General features: G+C 40.2%; 1 protein-coding gene across 3 annotated transcripts; it reads left to right on the forward strand.

The window, feature by feature from the left end:
- Positions 1–1,172: 1,172 nt before the first annotated feature.
- Positions 1,173–21,641, forward strand: SIP1A (small and basic intrinsic protein 1A). Of its 3 annotated transcripts, none has more exons than XM_087682455.1 (5): positions 1,173–1,329; positions 1,468–1,603; positions 1,685–1,998; positions 20,570–20,842; positions 21,073–21,641. In XM_087682455.1, the coding sequence occupies exons 3-5, from the start codon at positions 1,711–1,713 to the stop codon at positions 21,220–21,222; spliced, it is 711 nt and encodes a 236-aa protein (XP_087538581.1). In that variant the 5' UTR covers positions 1,173–1,329; positions 1,468–1,603; positions 1,685–1,710; the 3' UTR covers positions 21,223–21,641. The 3 variants fall into 3 exon arrangements, with proteins under 3 accessions (XP_087538581.1, XP_087538582.1, XP_087538580.1); XM_087682456.1 differs by having other exon boundaries at positions 1,468–1,572; XM_087682454.1 differs by having other exon boundaries at positions 1,174–1,329; positions 1,702–1,998.
- Positions 21,642–25,951: the final 4,310 nt, after the last annotated feature.

Consider the following 25,951-nt stretch of genomic DNA (forward strand, 5'->3'; position numbering starts at 1 on the left):
AATCCGCCATAGCTAGCATAGCTCTAGATCCATGTTTCTTAACAGGTACCATGTTCCCAATTTGCTTGTAGAGTGAAGAGTTGGGTCATAGGTGGATTAATAGGCAAGCATCTTGAACTTGGCTCTTTGTTACACACTACCAAAAGTACTAAATTTTTATAGTTTCCTAGTCATTCCTTAGAAAATTGAGATGATGTAGAGCTTGTTGCCATGCCTCACCTCTGCCGCATAGCTATTCTGAAATAAGTGCATGAGAGACCATCCCTCCCACATATGCATTTACCGTTAGTGATTTCTCTTTTCTTGTTCAACCATGAGGGCTCCCACAATTACTCTCCATAGGAATAGGGTAAAGGGGCCAATAGAGTGTCATGTAACAATCCTCCATTAAAAAATATATATTTTTGAGTGGGCTCGATATATATATATTTAATGATCAAACTATTTATATCATATGGAGCTCAAAGAAAAAACATCGGAGCATTTTGATATTTTTGCCTTCTAGCCCTAGTTATAAATGAAGGGTTCAAAGAAGAGTGAAAGCAAGGGGCAAATGGAGTGATACTCAAGGATGCATTGTCTTAAGGTTCACCAAAATCCAAAAAATAAAAAAATTTACATGGCTCAATTGTTTGACTCATGTTAAACTTATTTTGTTAAAAAAAATATATCATAATGTTAAGTAGCTAAAAAAGTCGCAACTTTTTTGCAAAATTGTCACTCAATTAGGGTGGGGAGCATGTTCCTTTTGTGGCATGTCACTTTATTGGCCACTTTACCTTATGTTGCCGGCAGCAATAGCTCAAGAGACTAGTTCTTTTGTAGACGACCCTTAATCACATCTTCAGAAAATTGGGTTGGTTCTTTCTAACTTGACCAAAAGACGCCATGATAACGAAAAGCAATTGGACTTGAGGGTCAAGACTTGTGAACCCCTACTTCTGAATGAAATCTAGGCATGTTAAATTTTGGGAAAGGCCATGCGGGAGATGATATCTTATTCCCTTGAGATGTATGAGGGGCCTAGTCAACGGCTGGGATGCATTTCTTGGAGGCGAGAAAAGCGTGCAGGTAAATTTTTCACATATGGGTAGAGCGTAGGACCTCAAGGCTCAATATGAGACGAGAGAGAGAGAGAGACACTCGTGTTTTACGATGACATCAAAACCAAGCCCATAAATAAAAAGAGAAACAAAACAAGCGTCGCTGCATGAATAGAACCCATCACTTCTATATAAACAACGCTATTTGCTGTGTGGCTCTGTGCGACTGTGACTGTGCTCTCACAACACACACACACCCTCTCTCTCTCGCAGACTCTGACTCGAGGTGAGGAGTTAGTAAGCGCTGAATGGTTCTGAGGCTCTCTTTTGCACAGAATCATAGTTAATTGCTGCGGTAAAACAACAAATCATTATCCTAATTATTGTTTCACGAGTCAAACTCAGCTTTGCTTCGATGATGCAGCTCTTTCATGCTGCGAGGCCACTCCACCTGACCTGTACGGGGGCTGTTGTACATTCAAAGCTTATGCACCCCATCTGTCACTAGCTCCAAACCCATCCATTCTTGGTGTGTTTTTGACAGCATTTAACCTCCAAAGGTTAGCCTTGATGATCGTTTGCTTCCTGCTGGCCCAATGCCCTGATTTTTATGTTTTTCCTGCTTTTGTTCTTCATTGCAGCTTCGTTTCTGTGACAGATCACCACCATGGGCCTTGCAGCACTCGCTGTCGCCGATGTGGCAATCACCTTTCTGTGGGTGCTGTACATAGCTTACATGAGGCTTGCAGCTTCCCTAATAGCTGCTGCCTTTAACCTGTACGGCTATGAATTTCCCATCGTGATGGGCCTCCTTGCCTTGAACATCTTTGTTTTTAGTCGTCTGGGGGGTATGATGGGAGGAGCACTGTGGAATCCAGCAACCGTCTTTGCATTTTATCTGGTTGGTGCGAGCAAAGATACGGCTTTTTCTTTAGCTGTGCGGCTTCCGGCTCAGGTATATGAATGCCGTTTTTCTCTCTTTGTTATTCTGTTAAGTACATCAAGAATTCAAACACATTCATTTTTCTCGTCCCGGTTTTCACCATGAGTCGGATGACACGGTTTGTCTACTGTCGGATAGAGGAACCGCCGTTCCAAACATGTCTAAACGATAATGCCTTTTGTATAGAATTATGTTTTCCCACTTCTTTTTATTATGCGTTACATGTAGATGTAAGCATTGTTGGTTAGCAGGATGTGGTTGGCTGGACCAGTCAAAGATGCACCCTCTAAATTACTCCAACCCTGCAGCTTACCATGCCAGATATGATCAGTCTGTACAGACGGTATATCAGGTTCCCTTGTACAGGGTACTTTGGGGGCATACGAGGGCTGCATTACTTGGAGTCGCAATGTGTAGTATCCATGTTGCAATTATTACGTATCCATTTGAGGAACATGCCCTGGTTTCATCTTTGTATTGTCTGGTCATTTTATGGTTACGGAAAGGTTGTGATCATGCTCCAAAGGATGCTAGCATTCTCTCTATTCCATGGACACTTGGCAATGTTCCACGAAGTTGGTGCAGGCCAGTGTGAGAATTATTCAATGTTGCAGAGAGTGTGTATATGACAGGTCGGTTTGCAAACATGGAGGTTTGGTGCACTATGGCTCCCTGTGACACTAAGTTTATGTAGATGACAAAATGAACATATTGAAGAAAGAGGAAATCTATCCTCTAATACCAAGCCTGAGATACCTTGTTTAACATCTTAACAGCCAAAGCAATGACCATATGCTTGGTTATGGGTGCCAAAGGTTGCCCATAGTCTAGACTGGGGGCTGTTGAGCAAATGCCTTGGCGACAATCTGAGTCAGAGGGACACTATGAAAGTCATTTCCCCTTTTTAGCTTGTCCTTACAAGCTTTATGGGCCCCTTGACACTCAGCTGTGGGGTAGTGCGATATATCTTATAGTTGGTGATTCCTCCAAGAAAACTTACTATTCCTTCCTTCAGTACAAGGATAGAATCTTGCCAATACAATCACTTGATGGGCTGACAAACCCTGTGCTTTTGGATAGTGAGAGCAGATCTGTAGCGAGTTTACTTGGATTAGTAGGGGTGGGGCTGAGGTCATGTGACAAATGTTACAAAGTTAAGGAGCAACACTCATAATAAAAAGGAAGAGTTGTCTTTATTAGAGCTACAAGATGAAGGGACTAAAGTGGATCGGGCTGGCCTGCAACTTTTTGGGTAGAGAAAACTACATCCCAATCAAGTTTCTCAATTATGATGCTGGGCAGCTATCTTTTACCAGTACTTTCAAGGAGGTTGGACAGAGACAAAACAAGAAAAGTATACAAAGAATCAAGATGATCATCTTCTAGTCAATTCTGGCTCTACATGGTACAAAACCATGTCCACTTTAGAAGACACCTAGGAATCCCAAATTTGTGAGAGCATATCAAATGTTGGTTGAGAATGTAGGATTCAGCCTCTACTTGGAGAAATGTTATGGTAAACGATCAGCCTAGGATGACGGAAAAGGAGAAGAGTAGTCATTGTGAAACTTTAGTAGAGAGTGTGGCTCAAAGAATCGGAACAAAGAGCTTGAGCAGGATAGATGAACCTTGCCTTGATGGAAAATTCACTAGAATAGATTAGCTTGATCCACCAGACAGCCTTATTGAAATTAATTCAGTTGCTGCCAGCTTTTGTGCTGAGGAGGAATAGTGTATGGTCCTCCCTAGTGATAGTGATGGCAGCAGCTGATTTCACCTAATTGTAAAGGAACTCAAGACAGCCTCATCGTAGGAGAAGGGCTGTAGATGTAGTTCCCAGTTGAATTATCTCGATCTTCAATAGTGGTTTCAGTTTCCCGTATTTTACTTTCAAGCTTGCTTTCAGCAGTTTGAGTTTGCATTCTAGATTTTCAGGTGTTTTCCAGCTTTCCATGAGACTTTTAATGAAGAATTCCTGGTGAGGTGTCTTACTTGACAAACCTTTCTCGGATCTCATGGGAGGCTGGAAATGACCACTAGATACAACTTGCACATGTGACACAACACAAGCCATACAAGCAGAGAATATGAATGTGGAGGGATGGACTGATCTCCATGTCTGGAGGACCAGAGTTGGTGGTCAGCTACTGAAGGAGTTGAATATGCTAGAAATAGCTTCAAGAGTATGTGTACACTACTAATGCGGATCCAAATGGAGTAACAACAGTTTGCCAATGATGATGTGATAGCCTATGAATGACTAAACAATGTCAGCAGTCCTCCAAGATGCAACATGCAGGCTCCGAGGGTGGCAACCAACAGCATGTTGGTGAGGAAGGGTGCTGCATGTAGCAACCCAATGCAAGTGCATGTAGCCTCGATTAGCAGCAGCATGACCCGAACCCGTAATATCTTTGTCTGCAACATGTGATGATAATGATGATTCAATAAGACAGCAAGAGTGTAATTTTGATGGGTGGAGACAAAATTTTGCAGGAGAGAGTGATGGCTGTGACCTGTAGGGAGAGATAGAAGTGAATGTGTGAAGATACGCTAGGGTTTTCAGAGAAAACACAAGAGTATACAAACATATGACTAACACACAATGAACTCAGACAAGAATGCAAATGAAAAAGAAGAAACAGGAGGATGAATGTATGCGTAATATATGAAGGATGAAAGGGATGAGAATATAGATGTGGGCTGCTCAAAGGGGGGAGACTGTCCAATAGATATTCTCTCTCATGGGAGTAGACTGAGGGGGAGTGTTGTCCTCTGAGAAGATATCCCAAGTGCAGCAAACCACCAGTGTTACAGCAGAGAAAACTGATGCAAAGGGCTGAAGATAGTGCGGTAATAGATTGGATGTTGAAACACAATAGTCTGTGGGGTTGGAATGACCAAATGCAGCAGTGTACTGCCCAGTGACAAGCTTTGGAAGGAGTGAGTCAGCAATGGCAGTCAAGATGGAGCCACTTGGAAAGCCTATTGGTGTCAGCAATGGCGGGCTGAGAACCACAAGATAGTGTGGAATAGTCCTCCAAGGGCAGGGTGACAATACTGGATGGCTGGAAGTAGTAGGGTAGAACCACCTCTAGGTTGGCAGCAGCACTGGCAGAACATTAATGGGTGTCGGCAGCAGCTCCAAGGTGGTTAGAAAGTAGTTAGTGGAGAGGGAGAATGATGATGCAGAGCTTGGCATTGCAATGGAATTATGTATGAAGATGGATGCTGGCAGCATGCACTTATATAGGGGATTTAGGGACAGTGGTCCTATTGTTAAAGTAAAATGCCTTTTTAATGAATAAATCTTGTTGGGGTTGTTTCGATGGACTGCCCAAGGGGCCAAGGCTTATTAGGATAGCAGAGGTGATAATATCTTCTTTTGAGTAGCCCGAATCAACAGGTCTTATGTTTTGGTTTTTTGGTTTTTACAAAAAATAGGACAAGTATTTGATAGTAGGATCCCTTGCTGAGTAACCAAAGTCATTAAGTGCATTAATATATATTATTTGCTAATTTTGGTCTCCATTTACAGCCCCAAAAAGGCTTTATTTGTATTACTGGCATCTACTAGGCATGGTAGGACAGATGCCCAAATTTTCCCTGTAAATAGGGATGGTCATTGCCACCATACATCTCTCTTATTCATTTTTCATCAGGTCCTTCACTTCTCAGCACTCTCCATTGCTGGGCACACCCTGATACACAGGAGTTTTGAGCTGACGGCGTATCTTCATGTGCTGGCTGCTGCTGCTTGCCCGTTCCTCCATCAATCAGGCTGTGTTTTTGGGGCAGAATTGGCTGCCTAGCACACTTGACACCTGCTGTAAACTGGTGACTACTTTCCGCTGCTGGCGATCTCATTTCTGGGCTGATCAGACCTGCATTTGCAGTCTACAGCTGCTGCAACACTTTTCCACCACCGACAGCCTGCCACTTTTGTGTTTTGACTGCTGGAGACTTTTTGACAGCTGGTGATGCCTTTCTTCATGCCTGTGACCAGTTTTTGGTGTCTTGTACGGGTGTGTTTGGTGGAGAGCTGATCTTCAGCATCAGATGTGTTTGTGTTTTCTACTCTAGTTGGCTGCCCAGCAGTTGCCTTGATAGCAGCCAACATCTCAAAGGGATTTCAGTTCCTTCTTCCTCATTGACAGCTCGGGAGGATTGTGCTTCACTCCTCTACTGCTATTATTCATCACAAGTGTCTTCTTTGACATCCACATGCTTGGAGGACCATGTTTTGCTCTCTCCACAAAGCATTTCTTTACAAATACTGCTGCCTAATCAGCTAGGAAACTAAGTCATCTTCGAGCTTTGATTGGCATCATCGCCTCAACTCTACTCACCTCAATACCAGTTCTAGACACAATTATCTTGATGCGCACTCCATTGTATCACGAGATATCTTTGATCTTTGATTGGTATTATCGCCTCGACTTTGCTTGCCTCAATACCGATTCTAGATACATAGTCATCTTGAGGTTCACTCCATTGTATCAATAGATTCACTGAACATGATTCAATGTGCATCACTCATCTTAATTCTTCTTTTGTGTTTTCGAGTTTCTTTGTTACAACGTTCATTGTACACACTCTGTGTTCCTCCTTGCCAATCCTACTAGGGCAGTAGGCTGGTCACCAAAACACAGTAGTTGGAGGCTAAAATCTAGTAAATGCAATAGTGTATCACTATAGAAGTCTGAAAATTGATCACTCAAGGCAGAGAACTGCTAGGTGATAACAGGAGAGGTGTTTGCCAATATAGGCGGCCTATTGGATAGCAAAAATGTAGATACTGTTGCAGTCGCCTAGTGGGAGAGATGGTAGTAGCCTATTGCCTAGTACTAGATGCTGAAAACGTAGGTTGATTAGGTGCTATGATGATGCAGCAGATGAAGACCTCTAAACATCGAGGCAATGGCTGAAAATAGGTCGCCTATGGCTGGATAGTGATGGGCTGTAGTCAATGACAGTTTGATAGCAGATGGTAGGTGGGTGATGGCTGAAATCTGCACGGTAGAGTGAGAAACCTGCACAAAAGGATAAGAGCTGAATGGAGGCAGCTTGTCTATTTATAGATGTGGATGGACCCTCCCAAATTAGGGTTTTACTAAAACCCTCTCGAACTATAGTAGGCAAATGTTACCACTTAATCTTAGACAATGGATATCTTGTTGCCCCCTAAATGGGTGCCCCCTGTAGTATCTATTTCACTTGTATTGCTAAAGATTAAAGTACACTGAGATCCAGCCTGACCTCCTTCAATCTTCGATAGATCTTGCTATTCATAGCAACTAACAAGTCTTCAAACTGCTTTGCCCCTTGGTCTACTTGAGATTGGCCTTCAATTTGCTCCTTGGAAGAAAAATTCTCCCCCAACTTAAAATTTGTAGGTTGACCTCTTGAAATTCTCTAAAATCCTTAAACTTTAGCCGCTTAATTTCAAGTACTAGGCCTTGAATTTTGAGCACTCTTCCTAGGGTGGCTCTTGAAACCCTAGTTTTTGTTATAAATTAGGCTTTAGTAGTAGAATTTTTTCAATTGCATCCACTTGGAATTGAATTTGGTTGAGGTCTCTTGAGGAAAGCTATGAATTGGTTGAATGAATGGAGAGGAAGGTGGAGAGTGAGAGATTTCAGAGTTTCATTGCCAAAATTCGCTGAAATTTAATGGCATGAATGGCTGATCGACTACAGTCCACCATTTTAACGCAAGTGCCACATGCAATTGCTTACCCTTTTGGGCCCCAAAATTTGTGCTAACTACTTGTGTATAGCCTATAAGGTCTGTCATCCGTCTCCAATGGCCTCTGGATCAGCTAGGGGCAGCTCTTTGATAGCCTCCAATAGTTGGGTTGACCACCAATGGGTGGAAAATTGCAGCAACAACTCTTTCTCCTCTTCCAACCTCCACATGTTGGAATGAGTCTCCATCAGCCTCTAATAGCCTTTTCTTCACTTGCATAGGCAAGTTTTGCCAAGTGGCAATCTTGTAGTTGCATTTTTCAGCCCAATTAAATTAATTTTCAGAATATTAATTTTGAAAATTAATCTACTTATTTATTCTTGATCAGAAAAATAACTTTACTAGCCAACAATTAAATTGGCTAGGCCAATTTGCCATCTAGGTTTTCATGAACATTTATTAGCCCTTGAAGTGGCATTAAGTGATTAATTGATGCCTAGTTCCTAATGTCACCATTGACATTAATGGCTGATAAAATCTTCTAGGCTAAAGAGTAATGAGGAAAGATAGCTGTTGTGGTAAGTGTAATCATGCTTTGAAACTCGGTCTTTGAAGAGAGAATACAATCTCGGCTTTCATGTTGAACAATGATACGAAGGCATGCACACCAAGGCAAGGCCGAAAGTCCATGCCTTTAACCTACTTAGGACAGGAAGCATCTTGCAATTTTAGTCCTTTAATGATATAGAAGCCTTGGCATGTAAGTATTGTTAAGCTAAAAAAGGTGCTCTACACATTAAATCTCAATAGCTCATTAAAGCAGCCCCAAATCTCAAACTTTATCAAAGTTTTTGTGTCCCATAAGCAAACACCCAAACTTTGGGAAGATTCACATCCATAAATAGGAGGCTACCCAGCCACTCTCCTCATCCCTTGTTTTCGAAGTTACCCTATATCTTACCAGCCTCCATCCATTAGGCACCTTATTCAGCCTATTGCCATGGTCATATCCAACTATGGCCCTTTAGCTTGGCATCTCCTATAGGCTGCATTTTGCCCTAGCTCCTTGACACTGTCATCATCTACAACAGCTCATTTTTGCGTTTTCATTACTTTTCTTCATTAGTCTTTGCTTTGAATGGTGGTTAGAGCACTAGGGATCCGTCTTTGATGGATGACACACATTGACACCTCCGTCGAGCCGCTCCCATGAGAGCCATCAGCTGTTGGATAACTCTTCCCTTGAGCATATTTTATACTCTTTTCTTCATTTACAACATTCAATCACTCACTTCAGAGTTCTCTTTCTTCTTTGTTTATGTTTTTGCGTTTTGGCATTTGTGTTTGAGTTCTCTGTGTTCCAGTCGTGGTCATACACTTGGTGTTTTCTTTTGCAAACCCTAGCATATCTCCACATGGTATTAGAGCGGGTGCACTTCTAAGGGGTTTACTGGAGGTTATTGTGGATTGCTTGATTTGTTCTAATTACACAATACTTCATGTGTTGGTTCACGATGGCTCATACCACCCCATCCTTGGAGCCTTTGATGTTTTCTCAAGCTACTCGTGCACTGGATGCTTTGTTGAGGCATCATGGTCTTGATTTGGAGAACAATGCTCCATCTACCAACCATTCTTTTTGGAATCATTTGTAGAGGCCCAACTCATCTTCATTTAATACTTCTTCGCAAGATACATCTTGGTTGGAGCACTTTGTTGATGAGACTAATTACCTCTTACTTGAGGAAAGACTTTCCTTGGAGAAACATTTTAAAGTTCAAATTGTTCACAATCAAGCACGGTAGGTTCATACAATTCATTTATATGTGAGTCTAATTATGTCTATATTGCTTCTTTAGTTATATAAGGACAGATTGTAAGTCACCTAGGAGACCCAGTTCGGTGCCAATATGGATTGGAAGAAAACTCTATGATCAGAGATGTTTCACAAGGTTTCATTTGAGTACGAGTTTGGTGCCTGACATTCATCTTTACATTTTCCATCCCTCTCTCCCGACTTCACTTCATATTTTAGATTCCTCTACATTCAATCTAGACCCCTATTTTGGATCCACCATAGGTTATCATATCTTAGCTCAAGTTGTCTTTGATGTACATTTAGGTTTTAGGTCATCATTAGAGAGGTGTACACTTTGCACACTAGTGCTTTGGATTATTTTTCAGGGCACCGAAATAATTATTAGATTAATTTTCAGTATTTAAAGACTGAAAATTAATATTTAATTATGATTAATGCTGGAAAAACCATTTGGGAAGGTTGCCACTTGGCAATAATGCCCATGCAAGACTGAAAAACGTCTTTAGAGGCTGGAGAGAGGCATTTTTAGTGTATTCAGCCTACAAGAGAGAGGGAGGAGATGTTGTTGGTCTGATTTGCAGCCATTGGAGGACCTTTTGAGGTAGCTAGGGGCTGGAGAAGGCCAATCAATAGCAGGTGAGAGCATCTACAGGCTGTTGAGATAGGACAGCAGCAATAAATGACTGATTTTCTTTAGTTCTTTGCATCTACAAGCTGTTATGCTTGGGCAACAGCTGCATTTGACTGATTTTCAGTCATTCTTCGCGACAAAACTCTGAATTTTTTGTCTCTACAGCTTTCTCTCTCATCTTCGAGCCTTTCTACAGCCTTGCTCCAGAGATTGCAACATTGAGATCACTAGAGGCTGAGAAATTTCAGATTTCCTTGTTGTAAACCCTAATTTGCAGTAGAAATTAGGGTTTACCAAGAGCCTTGAGAAGCGTGCCAGAAATTGGAAGCTCCAAGACTTGGATTCAACAGGGCTTGAAGGTGAATTTCAACTAAATTCAGGTGGAGGACTAGCCAGCCATTGAATTTGGGGCATTTCCATCGTCTATGAAGTGTGTGAAGGCCAATTAAGTGCCCGAATCAAGAGGCAAAATAGATTGAAGACTTGCTGGTCACTTTGGATAGCAAAGTGAGTTTGGATTGCGAAGGGGATCGGGAGAATCCCATTGTAAATCAACTTCTTCAATAAAGCTAAAGAAATGCTGAAAGGGGCGCCAATTTTGGGGCCAATCGGGTGTGCATTGTCCAAGATCAGTAGGTAAGTTTGTATTTTCAGATTTGCATTAATTGTTTGCTACTGTAATTAAGTTGTAATCAAGGATTTACTACCCATCCATGGAAGGAAGGCTGGTTACATAGCCACTCTCCTCATCCCTTGTTTTGCATGTTACCCTGGTTCTTCCTAGCCTCCATCCATTAGCCGCCTCATTCAACTTGCTATCATGGTCATCTCTAGCTATTGCCCTTCGACTTGGTGACTCCTGTGGGCTACATTTTATCTTAAGCTTATTGATACCATCATCATTTGTAGGAGGTTGTTTTTGTGTTTCTAGCACCTTTCTTTATCAGCCTTTGCTCCAATTGATGGTTAGAGAACTTGGGATCCACCTCCGGTGGACAACACACATCGATACCTTCATTAGCTTGCTCCACAAGAGCCAGTTCTCTTTCTTCTTTGTTATGTTTTCTTGTTTTGCGTTTTATGTTTGAGTTCTCTGTGTTTTAGTTGTGGTCATACACTTAGTGTTTTCTTTTGCAAACTCTAGCATATCTCCTTAAGTACCAAAAGAGAAACAAGAATCTACATACTAGTGCTTCATATTGAGATGCTTTTGGTACTTAGCCAAAGCTAAATGAATCTAAGAGTGTGCGAGTGGCAGAAATAATGAAGTAAAAGAAGTACGTAGTGCAAGAAGGGTTACAAGGGCTAAAGAAGGGCTTAGCCTAGCTTAAAGAGGTCTATCCTCATGGACATATCATGCCGGGGCTATCCTTTTTATCTCATATTTCACCATTTCTAAAGTTCATTTTGTTTCCTTCATTGATTCATGAATCATGTTTGGAGATCCATTCCATGGTCCAGCTTTTAAGCTTCTGGCATATTGGGGAGTGAATGTTTGATGCTTGTATTGCAAGATGAAAAAGCTCCATGATCCCATTGTTGGAGATTGGGAGCATGAGCTAGATAGAGGCACCATTAAATAACTCCACACTAGAGTAAATATCTGTGAGAGTGCTACTATTTTGGCTGCATTGAAAATGCAGCTGTTTGTGGTTATCAAATGGATGCTGATGTTGCCTAGATGATGCACACAAATTTGTAGTTTTGTTTAGGTGGCTGGAAACCGCTTTAAAAGGCAGGTGATGCTGAGAATGACAAGTTTCTGTGTACAAATTGAAGTAGTAAAATGTAGGAAAGAGCTGAGTGCATGAGAACAAGCAAATTTTGGGATGAACGACAAGTGTGTGCATGTCATGAGGATGTGAATTTTTGATGCTTTCCTTAGCATTTGATTTAGTTACTAATCAAATCTGCAAATGTGAGGTGCACGTGTTGTGCAAGTCATTTGAGTTGCAATGACAAGCTAGGAGTTGAGAAGGTAGTGGGCGTGAAGGCAAAATTTATAATACATTATATTGGTCAGGTATGGTGCCTAGTGCCAGTTTTGGCCTAGGATATTTAATTGGCCAATTAGTGTTAGTAGTGACACTAGGAACTAGGCATTAATTAAGTTATTAATTCTAATTCAAAGGTCAAGTAATACACATGATTACTTGGGAGTCAAAATGGCATTGCTGAAATCAATTTTCAGAAATATTAAATCTTAAAATTCAATTAGAAGGCTGCACTTATTAGAACTTACTCATGCAAGTGAAGGAAAGGCTATTAGAGAGGTTGGTAGAGAGGTTCATTCTAGCATGGGGAAGGCTGAGAGAGAGAGAGAGAGAGAGAGAGAGAGAGAGAGAGAGAGAGAGAGAGAGAGTCAATCTCTAGCCATCTCCCAAAGTTAGTCAGCAAATCCCACCCATAGTTGCCCTCGTACATAGTACGGACTTGTTCATTCTATACGGTTTGTCCTGTATGGTACGATATAGATCCATATGATTCTATACTTAAAAATTGTCACTTTTTTGCCAGATGTGCGTTTCGATCAAAGTCAATTCTGTGCTTTTTACCCATGTGGCATACTTGCTAGGCCATTGCCACTTGCCACTTGCCACTTGCCATTGGATACCCGTTGCTCATTGAATGCCAATTGCCATTGGATCCCATGCTCTAGTCTTGGATGCTCTTTTTCGCACTCTTGAGCCTTCTCTCTCTTCTTCCACTTTGGATCCTTCTCTTGTTCCACTATCTTCTCTAGTCTATAAAAGGTGCTCCTCCCCTCCATCCTTCCACACCAAATCAACAAGCATTCTCATTGCTCAAGCCTCTCTCTCTCCAAGCAAGCTATCTATCTATCAAGATTTAAGCCTGTCTTGATTCCTACCACCCCACTCTTTAACTTTCAAGTCTCTCACTCTCCCTCCTTTTCTCAAGGCTCACGGGTCAAGCCTCTTATTATCCTTTAGGTCTCACTCTCTCAAACCTCTCTCTTACACATGACTCTCTCTCTCCATTGGCATTATGACTCGTGAGAAGCATGAGACCTTCAATTTGCACGCCATCCATGTGGAGAGGGACACAAAGAAGTCCAAGGCCCACCATTGGACATGTAAGTATTGTGGGAAGTGCTACACAAGTGTTGTGACCTAACTTCTCCAACATCTTTCCAAGACCGGGGGGCAAGTTCTTCCATGCAAGGAAATCACTCAAAACATTGCGGACAAGATTCTTGCCAATATGAGAGGGGGATTTACTAGAGGAGGAGGAAGTGGCGTATTGGCACCACCACGTATGCCTACTAATGAGGAAGCATCGAATGTGGAGGTATCTTTAACCAATTAAGGTGAGGCCTCCACCATTGGTCGCAGGGGCTCCACATCTGCATTTGGCTCCGGCAAAAGACAGAGTGGAGGCTCATGCGGCACCAGAGAGGCAATCCACTCTCTCTGAAGCTCATGGTCATGTGTGGATCGGTTGCCTTTCTTAGAGAAAGGAACGACTTGTGGATATTGAAACTGCACACATGGTGATTGAGTGCAATATTGCATTCAATGTCCTAAAGTAAGAGCAATGGAACAAGATGGTAAAAGCCATTGCCAATGTAGGTCCATGTGAAGGATGGACCGGTGTCACATATGACATGAGGATGAAAAATATTGATGAAGAGGAGAGGATTGATAGAGCCCTTGATCCTATTTGGGCTGTATGGATGAAATATGGTTGCTTTATTCTCACTGACGGATGGAGTGATTGTAAGAAACGGGGTATCATCAATATACTTGTCTCATGTCCACTTGGCACTTACTTTTTGTGGGCCGTAGACATTTGCAAGAGGGGGAGAAAAACGACGAGTGCCTTCATCTATCACCACATTTGGCAAGCTATCATTGAGGTATACTGTAACTAGCCTTCCTTCTGTGGATGGGCGGTAAATCCTTGATTACAACTTAATTACAACAGCAAACAATTAATGCAAATCTGAAAATACAAATTTACCTATTGATCTTGGACAATGCATACTTGATTGGCCCCAAAATTGGCGCCTCTTTCGGTATTTCTTTAGCTTTATTGAAGAAGAAGTTGATTTACAATGGGATTCTCCCAATCTCTTTCGGTATTCCAACTCCCCTTGCTGTTCAAAATAACCAGCAAGTCTTTAATCTAATTTGCCCCTTGATTCGGGCACTTAATTGGCCTTCACCCACTTCATAGACGATGGAAATGCCCCAAATTCAATGGCTGGCAAGTCCTCCACTTGAATTTAGCTAAAAATCACCTTCAGCCTTGGAAAATCCATGACTTGGTGCTTCCAATTTTTGGCACGCTTCTCGAGGCTGTTGATAAAGCTGTAAATTAGGGTTTACAGCAAAGAAATTGCAATTTCTTAGCCTCAAGGGGAGTTTTGTCATGAAGAATGACTGAAAATCAATCAAATGTAGCTACTGCCCTACCACAATAACTCGTAGATGCAAAGAACTGAAGAAAATTAGTCATTTACTGTTGCTGCCCCATCTCAACGGCTTGTAGATGCTGTCACCTGCTGTTGATTGGTTTTCTCTTGCCCTTGGTTGCCTCAGAAGGTCTTCCAAGGGTTGCAAACCAGACCAACAACATCTCTTCCCTCTCTCTTGCAGGTTGAATCCACTAAAAATGCCTCTCTCCAATCTCTAAAGATGTTTTTCAATCTTGCATGGGCATTTTTGACAAGTGGCAGTCTTCCCAAATGGTTTTTTCAACATTATCCATAATTAATTATTAATTTTTAGTCTTTAAATACTAAAAATTAATCTTATAATTATGTCGATGCCCTAAAAATTAATCAGACTGGCCAATAATTAAATTGGCTTGGCAACTTTCATTCCTGAGTATGTCTGTATCATCTTTGATCATCAGATTAGCATTAGGTACCATTAAACGCCACTTCTCTAGCGCGATCAGCTGACACTTATGACCAAGTATCTGTGCGGCATAACTTATAGCAACTTTTTCCTTTGACATCCCTTGATTTCCTCGAGTCTCCGGCTTGTAAGTTTACTCTAGCTCAGGTGCACCTCACATGTGCAACATTTACTTAACCATGTGATTAAAAATTAATCCACATGTTAAGTGAGGTTTTAAAAATATATGTTCTCATGATATATACATTGTCTTTTAAATTTGTTTATTTCGTCATTCATAATTATCTATCTCTCTATTCTCTCTAATATCTATCTCGATTCTCTCTTTCCCCCAAGCGTCTATTTCTCTTGATTCTTGAAATTTGAATCTTCTGAGGCTCAATACTTTCTCTCTGTCTCTCTAAGTATTGTAATTTGCGGTTGTAGGTAGGCCCCTCGAATGTACAAGTTATTATCGACAATGCGTCGAATTGTCGGCACATGGGTCGTTTGCTTGAGGTCAAGTTTCCCATGATTGTTTGGACTCCATGTATAAGTCATTGTTTAGACTTGCTCATGGGGAGGACATTGGGAAGCTCAAGTAGGTGGTCCATAAAGCCACATCAATTGTGACCTTCTTCATGGTAAAGGTAAAGGTGCTTGTGATGTATTGTGAGGATAGCACACTCAAATTAAATAAGCATTCTTTAACTTGCTTTGCTTATATGTGGTTATTACTTGAGTATCTTTATGAGGTGTGGTCTACCTTGTGCCAAATAGCAGTGTTCACTCTATGGAATGAGTGGGATGAGTAAGAGACAGAGAAGGCCAAAGCCATGCAACTCTTTAGTCACAAGAGTCCTTGCTCAACAGGATTGCTCTCCGGGTGCATATGAGAGAAACTAAAATGCCTATTTTCTCATTCACACAAAGATATGCAATCGGCTTAGCACATGACAGACTACAGTTAGAGCGGCTAGTCTATTGCTGCACTAACTTATGCATGATGAGGACTATGATGAGCACGGATAGTCCAAAGCGGGTAAACACTTAACCATAAAATTTAAAACTTTTTGTTTTAAACTTTAAAGTATATACTTTATAATTTAGACTTTAGCATTTACAATCTTATGTGCATTGTGTAGGTGAATGTTGATACATTCAAGTTGATGGGCGATGCTCTCGCGAGTATACATCAAGAGGTAAATGAGGAGGAGATGATCTTTACGGAGCTCTACAGAGAGCTTATAGTAGCAGATACTCGTGACACTTGCAGTTAGCATGCTTGTGGGTGAGGAGTTTGAGTAGGTGGTAGCAGAGCTATGGTCATTTAGCACCCTCCAACATCGAGGAGGGGTGGTTCAAGTGGCTTGCAGACATATGTAAGGCAGGGCTCTAGTAGCTTCCATTCCGTGTCTCATGATGGCATCCCCCCTTGCCTACACAATCGGCAACTAGGAAACCATCATTTGATAATGATCGTAACCTCATCGAGTCATCGATGAGGATGAGTATGAGAGTATCTCATCATCTGATGCCAAGGAGTCATCTTCAGACTCTCTTGATGATCAAGAACGAAAGTTGGGGGACTCGAAGATGATTAGATACTATCCTAGTCTCAACAAAAAATCAAAGTTTTTGTGTTTTGGGGGGACCATGGTCGCAAGGCTAAAACTTAAAGGAATTGATGGAAGGACACCACTAGGAGTGGAGCCTGCGGCTTAATTTGATTCAACACGAGAAAACTAACCAGATCCAGACATAGTAAGGATTGATATATTGAGAGCTCTTTCTTGATTCTATGGGTGGTGGTGCATATCCGTTCTTAGTTGGTGGAGTGATTTGTTTGGTTAATTTCATTAACGGGACCTCAGCTTGCTAACTAGTTGGTGGAGTGATTTGTCTGGTTAATTCCGTTAACGAGACCTCAGCTTGCTAACTAGTTACATGAAGGATCCTCTTCGTGGCCAACTTCTTAGAGGAACTAAGGTCGTCTAAGCCATGGAAGTTTGAGGCAATAACAGGTCTGTGATGCCCTTAGATGTTCTGGGCCACACTCGCGCTACACTGATGAATTCAATGAGTTTACCACCTGGGCCGAGAGGTTTGGGTAATCTTTTAAAATTTCATCGTAATGGGGATAGATCATTGCAATTATTGATCTTCAACGAGGAATTCCTAGTAAGCGCACTCAAATGGCTCTGATGATGATGATGATGATAGTGATGCCTTATCATAGGTTCATAGGTCTCTCTCTTTTTTGTATCTACTATCATTGTATCCACATGCCTCTATGATCCATTGTCCATACATGTACTAGCCTGCATAACAAGGCTCAATGCATCAAGCACATAACATCTAGGAAGCCCAAGCGCATCAATGACACATCTAGGAGTATATATATCTAATATGTCTTCAATGTGCAAAAGAAGAATCATTGAAGCAAATGGCTAATACCCAAATATATCCAATGGATCTCAAATCTAAGTTTCAAAGGTCACCATTAATATATCCATGCATATATATCAATGTCAAGCATCCACATAAGCATATGAAAGAGCTAAATAACATGTAGATATGTAATACATAAAGCTTTATAACATGCAATCTTGTTGTCAAATCAAAATTATTCTTTTCTATATAAAATAGAGAACTAAAAACTACATAGAATCAACTTTATGAGTACTCAAATCTTTAGTTCATGTCATACTCTTTGTTTCTAGCTATAGAACATCTCAATCTGATATTTTATGCAAAAGTTATGGGTGGCCAAAATATGAAAGTGATGTCAAGCGGCCATAATTGTCCAACACTTGTGGATTAATTTTAATCACATGATTAAGTAAATGTTGCACATGTGAGATGCAACTAGGGTTAAAGTAAATTTACGAGTCCGGGACCCGAAGAAATCACGGGTTGTCAAAGGCAAAAGTTTCTATAAAGGTACTTAGTGATATCTAGTGCTAGTTGTTGGCCTAGGTCATCCATTTGGCACTAGAGAAGTGACGTTTAATGATACTTAACGCCAATCTGATGGTCAAAGATGGCGCAGAGATACTCGGGAATGGAAGTTGCCTAGCCAATTTAATTATTGGCCAATTAGATTACTTTTTAGGGCACCAAAATAATTATTAGATTAATTTTCAGTATTTAAAGACTGAAAATTAATATTTAATTATGAAAAATATTTGAAAAACCATTTCGGAAGGTTGCCACTTGTAAAAAATGCCCATGCAAGACTGAAAAACGTCTTTGGAGGTTGGAGAGAAGTATTTTTATAAATTCAGCCTGCAAGGGAGAGGGAGGGGAGATTGCTAGTCTGATTTGTAGCCATTGGAGGACCTTTTGAGGCTCCCAAGGCTAGGAGAAGACCAATCAACAGCAGGAGGCAGCATCTACAGGCTGTTGAGACAAGGCAGTAATTGTAAATGATTGATTTTCTTCAGTTCTTTGCATCTACAAGCTGTTGTGGCAAGGAAAAAGTTGCATTTGATTGAATTTTAGTCATTCTTCGCGACAAAACTGTGAATTTTCTCTCTCTACAGCTTTTTCTCTCATCTCCCAGTCATTTCACAGCCTTGCTTTGAAGATCTCAGTATTTGGACCTTGGAGGTTGAGAAATTTCAGATTTCTCTATTGTAAACCCTAATATGCAGCAAAAATTAGGGTTTAGCATCAGCCTCGAGAATTATGCTAGAAATTAGAAGCTCCAAGACTTGGATTGAACAAGGCTGAAGTTGTTTTTAGCCTATTCAAGTGGAGGGACCAACAAATAATTGAATTTGGGGTATTTTCCATTTCCATCAAAGCAGGTGAAGGCCAATTGATTGCCCGAATGAAGGGGCAAATCGGATTAAAGACTTGCTGGTCATTCATTAGAGTAAGGGGAGTTGGAATACCGAAAGGGATCGGGAGAATCCCATTGTAAATCAACTTATTCTTTAATAAAGCTAAAGAAATACCGAAAGGGGCGTCAATTTTGGGGCCAATCGGGTGTGCATTGTCCAAGATCAATAGGTAAAATTGTATTTTCAGATTTGCATTAATTGTTTGCTACTGTAATTTAGTTGTAATCGGGGATTTACCACCCATCTACAGCCACCCTCATGTATTCATCTTTTTTTGTAATGGAATGGCTATTTCCACTTTAAATATGCGTTCTATCAATAATCATTTAATGATTTATGGCTTTTAAAAAAATCAAGTTAAATTTTTTTCATACGAGTATCATATGGCGTCTTATAAAATCATAAGGTACCATTTAGTACCGTACTGTATCGTACCTTCCATACTTGACAACTATGATCCTAGCCATTACAACCATTGGAGGTGTTGAATTCAAGAATTTTCTGCTATAAACCCTAATCTACAATAGAAATTAGGGTTGAAGGCACCTTAGGTCTTGTGCTAGGAAATTGAATGCTTGGTACTTGGTGTTAGCAGCTGGAATTTGTTATCCAATATTAGTAAAGGTAAAGAAATACTGTAAGGGGTGCCAATTTTGGGGCCAATTAGGAGTCTACTACCCAAGATTAAGTGATGACTTTTGTATTTTCAGTTTATGTGAATTTTATGCTTGTTGTAATTAGTTCTTAATCAGGTTATTTACCATCCTATCCAAGAAGGCAGGCTGGTTTCAGTGTAGATCAGAAAATACATGGACTATTGAAAGTGAGCTGGTTTAGGGTCAGCTGAGTAAAACACACAGAAATAACAGCGTAAATCATCGTTACTTCAGCAGGCAGGATGCAGGTCCCGGCCTGTCAGAAGCATGTAGATGCTGAAATCAAAAGATGAAGATGGAGGCGGTGAACAAACTTCATAGGGATAATGGAATGAAGAGTCTGAATACAATGGCAGCCTCTGCATGTGGTGTTGGTGGAAGATGAAAACCTAGGAGTATGGCTGACTGAAACAATTGGAAGTGTAGTTGCTAGTGCCACAGGCTTTTATATGTAAACAAACAAACAGTCTCGTGGGGCCACAAATAAAGTGGACGAGGATTCAGGACCAATCTGCTTATTACGAATCGAATGAATTGTTAGACTTGATGTGTTATTGTGTTGTTTAGATTGTTTAACTCCTGCAGTGTCACAAGACTGTATGACCAGCGAAATCTATGGCCCATCTCTTGGGGGTGCCCACTTCTCATTTCAGGTCTTTGTATGGTGGTCATAGTTGTAACGTCTTATTGCACTCCACTTGTGTCTCCCTAGACATCCTTATATCATCCTGATTGTTTTGGGATGCTGTGTGTCATTGTTCCTCTTCTCTCATTTTGTGTTTTATGATTAAGCATCGTACTCCAGGAGACTGCCAATAGACAAACACACAGGTGACATACCCTCGCACTTTCCTCACAGCTGTAGAGTTTACGTTCGTAGACATAATTTTTTTCACTTTCCCATGTCCTTTGAATTGTCCCATTTGAACCATATTGATTTCGTACCGTTGCACAGTGCTTAGATTAGTCCCTTGTTTTATGCCATTTGTGGTTGCTTCAGGAAAGTTGGAAATAATGCTTGCTTGTGATGTCCTATGAAGGCTATGACAGGCATCCGTTCTACATGTTTTTTGTTGCAGACTGTTGGAGCTGTGGCAGGGGTGTTTGCAGCCAAAGAATTGATGCCAGCATCACACTCTCACTTTCTACGTGGGCCCCAGCTAATGGTGGACTTTTATAAAGGAACGCTGGCTGAAGTCTGTCTTACCTTTCTAATCACGTTTGCTGTTTTATTTGCGGTATTCAAGGGGCCCAGGAGTCAATTTCTCAAAACCTGGGTGATCATATTGGCTACTTATGGAGTCGTACTTATGGGATCAAGTTACACGGGACCAGCCTTGAATCCTGTTCATGTAAGTGGTGTCACTCTTTTACACATTCCTTAAAGCCCTAAGTTTAATGATCAGTGGAGTGTTCTATCCTAAAGCTTACACACATAAGGCTCAAGAATGCTGCTTCTTTATTATGCATTACACTTGGTGAGTCTCTGTTTGCAAGTCTAAGGCCTTTTCTAGTGGGATGTGTATGACTCTGCGTGGTTGAAGTCCATTGAAGTCACTGATCATTTTTGGTGTTCTTTCAGGCATTTGCATGGGCTTATGCTAATGGCAATCACTATAATCTGGAGCACTTGTTTGTCTTCTGGCTTGCACCTCTTCTTGGGGCATATCTTGCTTCTTGGATCTTCCAAATCATCTTCAGGAGAGACCGCCCAAAGCAGAAGGCTGCTTAGTTCTATCTTGTTCGAGGACTGTACTGGAAAAGCTAATATAGGGTTCTAAAGTTGAATGTGCTAAATTCCTTCCTTCAAGAGGGAGCAGTCCACGTGTCATTATATTGAAGGGACGTGTAAGGTAGCATTTCCTTGTGTTTTTTGGACACTGATTTCTTGCATTGTAATGGCAACATTTGAGAATGAAACTGGAAGTGATGGGGGTGCTCTGAAGGACCAAGAGAAACCCCCACCCAAAAAAAATGTGAGCTCAATTTGGGATTGAGATGAGAATAGGGAATAGTGTGAAGGTGGAGGGCTCCTCAGTACCTCTGTGTTGCTTGAAATTATTGGGTTAAGGGCTTTATAATAGGGCACTCCGCAATACCAACATTAAGGTCGTATCAGTGAATCGTATTTTTGTATTCCGCATCGATCTCATAAGGAATCCTATCTACAAGTGGTCAGGGAACCATCTGGACCCAGGATGCGAAGTGTTATCCGGAATGATTGGGCGTCTGGAGTATAGAAACTTGTATTGAATATGTAGAGATAGTAAAAAGTTTTTCACAGGATGTTTTCCGAAGAGATACCCTCCCTTCTTGGTTAGTGTTCTCCTCAAAGAACATCTCAATCAAATTGCAACTAAGCTTTAAATTTAAAACATTCAAAGAGGTAAATATGCATTTATTGGTTTCCAAAGATTCAAAGAGACTAGAAGATGTCTTTGAATGAATGTGTTGGATTTTTGTTGTTGCTTGTCACTTTTTTTAAATTTGTTTTTCTTATTTATTTAGGGGTTGCATCTTTTTTGTTAGCTTCAAAGGCACGCCTTGGTTAACTTGTAGAATCTTTAAACGACGAGGAGATTATCTTAGAGTACGGTCAATGAGTGTCGTTACCATTATTTAAACTTTATTTTGCTTGTTCTTTATTATGGTTTTAACTTTTGTCCCCACCTTGCTTAAAAACAAATAATACATTTTTTTGGGGGGGTTGAAGCCATAGTTCCTTAAATCGAAAAGCAAAAAATGTAGAAGGTTAAAGGTTTTGAAATGATAGTTATCACATCCATGATAGAAGTATCTAAATCCCTAATGGTTGCCACACTCCAAAGTGTCTCAAGCCTCTTAACTAGCCTTCTACTCTCCTAAAAATATAATTTTTGGTGTATAAGAGAAGACATCTATACCTCGTGAGGTTCTTAGATGTCCAACCAACACATTCAATTTAGGGAGGACTTACACACGCGTGCGCGTGCGCGAACACACACACACACACACACACACACACACACACACACACTATATGTATGTATGCATTTGTACAGACACAGGTATGTATGAAACTACATGAAAGGGATGATGCACACAATTAGATGTAGTCACTTTTTAAACTATACTTTTACACGCTCTAGTTATCTTGTGTGACAACTTTTCTAGGAGATTTTAATTTAGTGAACTTTCGGTTATTGGATAACTTCTTGATTCATGCGTGACATGCTAACTCATAGGAAACTACATCAAAGGGGACTGCATTACATGTAAACAATATGAAACTATATCAAAGGGAATTGCATTACATCAGAGGAAAACTTCCACCACGATTTGATTCTTTGTCTATGGGGGTGGTGGCTCTTGGTGAGCAAGATAAGCACAAATAAAATTTGACACAATCTTCATAGAATCATGTAGCACATGCACCTGGTTTTCAGTAGCTTGCACCTGCCTTGCTTGCAAAGACTAACATTTCTTCCACTTGCTTGTGTTGATCAGCTCTCTCTCTCTCTTTTTGAGTGTGTTCCATTATACCAACGAGGTTCTCACTTATGTCTGGAAACTCCTTTATGCTGGTTGCTTTTGTGACAGTCTTGCCTCTTCTTTTTCCAGTGGAGTTAGGACTCTCTTTGGCCGAATCATCAAAATTGTAGGACTAGCCCTCGGATTGCAAATTCCTAGTGGTGGACAAGCAACACTACTACAACCTTAAAGCTCCTAAATGCTCAATATGCATTTAATGCATCACTCCACTGGATCACAATATCGATAAAAGTGTACAGTTGCTAATATTTATAACAATTGTCACCGCATGATTTTTAAAGAAAAAAGTTTACGTAAAGCTAGAGGTTGTAACCTTTATCTCACCTTTTAAGTGCTTCGAGCATTGCCTTGTTCAGCGAGGCTGGTGGTGTCTTGTAGGAGGCGCTCCCATTTCGACAAGCAAGAGGAGGACATCACAAGGACGAATTAAATCCCTCCCGTCAAGAAAATATTGAATCGCAAGGGGGGGGGGTTCCGAACTTTGGAGACAACGCCAAACTCATGGCATGAACGTGACCATTTTGGATCCTCACCCTTCGTCTCATCTGCATATGATTATCGATCACGGAATAATCTCTCATATGTGTCTCCAAAAGAAAAGCCTTTAACTTTATAAAAGAAAAGCCTTAAAAGATAACTTTAAAATATAGCATATTTTACTTTGAACTCGATGTTTGTATATTTTCACGAGGAACATTTGTTTCAAAGAAACATCGAGACATTCTCGAATTCCAAGGTAGAATTTTATCATCTTTAAACTAGAAGGCACCATCCCAAAATGCTACAATATAAGGGCAATTTTTCTCCAAATGGATCTTTGATGCATCCCAAGTACACAAGTGTGATGGAAAACCAGAAAAGACTATGCGTAACCCTCTCATCAATTGTATCATCAATGTAATCTAATATTCAATTCTTAAGATATCATATGCTTTAGAGGCCCTTGATTTGCCCCCTCTAAAAATGAGATAAAGGGATATTCATTTACACCCTCCAAGTCCCTCGCCAAACAACTAGACAACTCTTGTGGGGGATGGAGAGTCATTGCAAACCCTTGAAGATTTATGGAGGCAAATTAATGCTTGGAAACAAGAGAACAGATGTAAGTGATCCACCTTCTTGTTTTCATTTAAGGAAAGATAATATTCCTATCACTCTCAATGGTCCTTTTGAACATTGTGAATTAAACAACAATAATTTTCTCTCTCTTAAAATTTGCGATGCCTTGTTTAGGTAGTTGATCACGTTTATAAGTTTTTTAAACCTAACTTCCAATAGAAGGTCCTTACAAGTATTGCAAGCTCAACTATGAAGAACTTCAAGTGCCTTAATGTAATGCTTAAATCTTTATTCAAATGAAGCATAAAAGGGCATATTTAAGTAAATTAACACTTCATAGGCACATGTAAATTAACAACATTGGTAGCTTTATGGCTTTGAAAATTTTATAGTGTGTTCTAAGAGAAGCTCATCACATTAGAAGTTATTTTCCTATTTAAAATTGTTTTCCTATTGAGGAAATAAGAAAATCTCATGTCTATGGTTGTACATAAGATTTGAAGATGAATATGAAATCCTCAAAACAATTTATTTGAAAACAAATCACCCTTGTCTATTTTATCCATTGACTTGGTCCAAAGATTTTAACTAGAGTAGTGGATGAGATTTTCCTACCTAGTTAAATTATTTTTGTTTAATGAAAATTTATTCCTTGAAAGATAGATCCAAACCATGAATTGGAATAAACCACAATCAAGGATCTCCTTGACATTCTCCCACCAACCATCATAGAACTTTAAATTTCTTAACTTGAAGACCTATATAGTTCCATTATAAGGTATATCCCAATTTGTAAATGAATTGAGATCAAGTGTAGGAAGCACTTCAAAACTTCCAAAATGATAGTATATTTGCTAGAACTATGAATGTTGCAAAGTAAAATACTATATATTTTTCAATGAAGAAGGATGAATGATGGTTAAGGTAAATAAGGTTATCCAATTCAACATGTATGATAGTGAATGTACTTGGAGTGACTCCTATGAGACTGCCATTCCACATTTGCCAATGGGAATACATCTTCATAAAGTTCTCAAAGTTAGTCTTTAGGCCATAAGAGCATTATTATGCAAAATAAAAGACATAGTTAATCTTAAAGTTTGTTGAAAGGTAAATTTCATCATCATACAATTAAGTGGAAATTATTACTACGTAAAAGGCACCAATTAAAGGTCCTTGATAAATCCTTTGTAAAATACAGATGTTGAACCTTTTCATACTATTTCTTATCTAGTAACTTAAAGCCCAAAAGTCTACCCCTTCTAGTGAAGGTTCACACTCTCATTACTATTTCTTATCTAGTAACTTAAAGCCCAAAATCTATCCCTTCTAGTGAAGGTTCACATTCTCATTACTATTTGTTGATCTTGTGAGAACCTTTGCAAATGGGAAGCATTGTTATCTAATTGTGGTGCTTGTAGGTTGTTGGAAGCAACACATCATCCTCTCTTGTACTATAGCATATACATGCCTATGTAGAGTTAGATGGGCACTTAGAAGAATTCATGGAGAATGTCTAGGATATTCAAAATAAATGAGGTTGGAATAGAGCAAAGGCGATAAAAAATTGAGGTAGGATTTGAGCAAAAAATAAAGGAAGATGGACTAAGCCTAAAATAGTAGCCAGACCTTACAACATAGTAGGAGGCAATTTGAAAATACTATAGTGTCCAACCTCACAGTTTAACAAAAAGGCCATACTATTTAAAACTACTCCATAATTGTGTAAGAAAATGACAAATACCTTGTTTTTTGTGCTTTTTTAAAGGACGTGCTAAGGTAGATAGCTTCAACACTGGAGTTGAGGTCTATGAAGGTGGAGGTCGTGGAAGGCTAGTTGGAGGTGGAGAAAGCTAGAGAGTTCAAGGTTA

This window comes from Lygodium microphyllum, chromosome 8 (genome assembly GCF_053477565.2).
Source record: "Lygodium microphyllum isolate KBCC chromosome 8, Lygodium_microphyllum_v1.1.10, whole genome shotgun sequence".
NCBI lineage: Eukaryota > Viridiplantae > Streptophyta > Polypodiopsida > Schizaeales > Lygodiaceae > Lygodium > Lygodium microphyllum.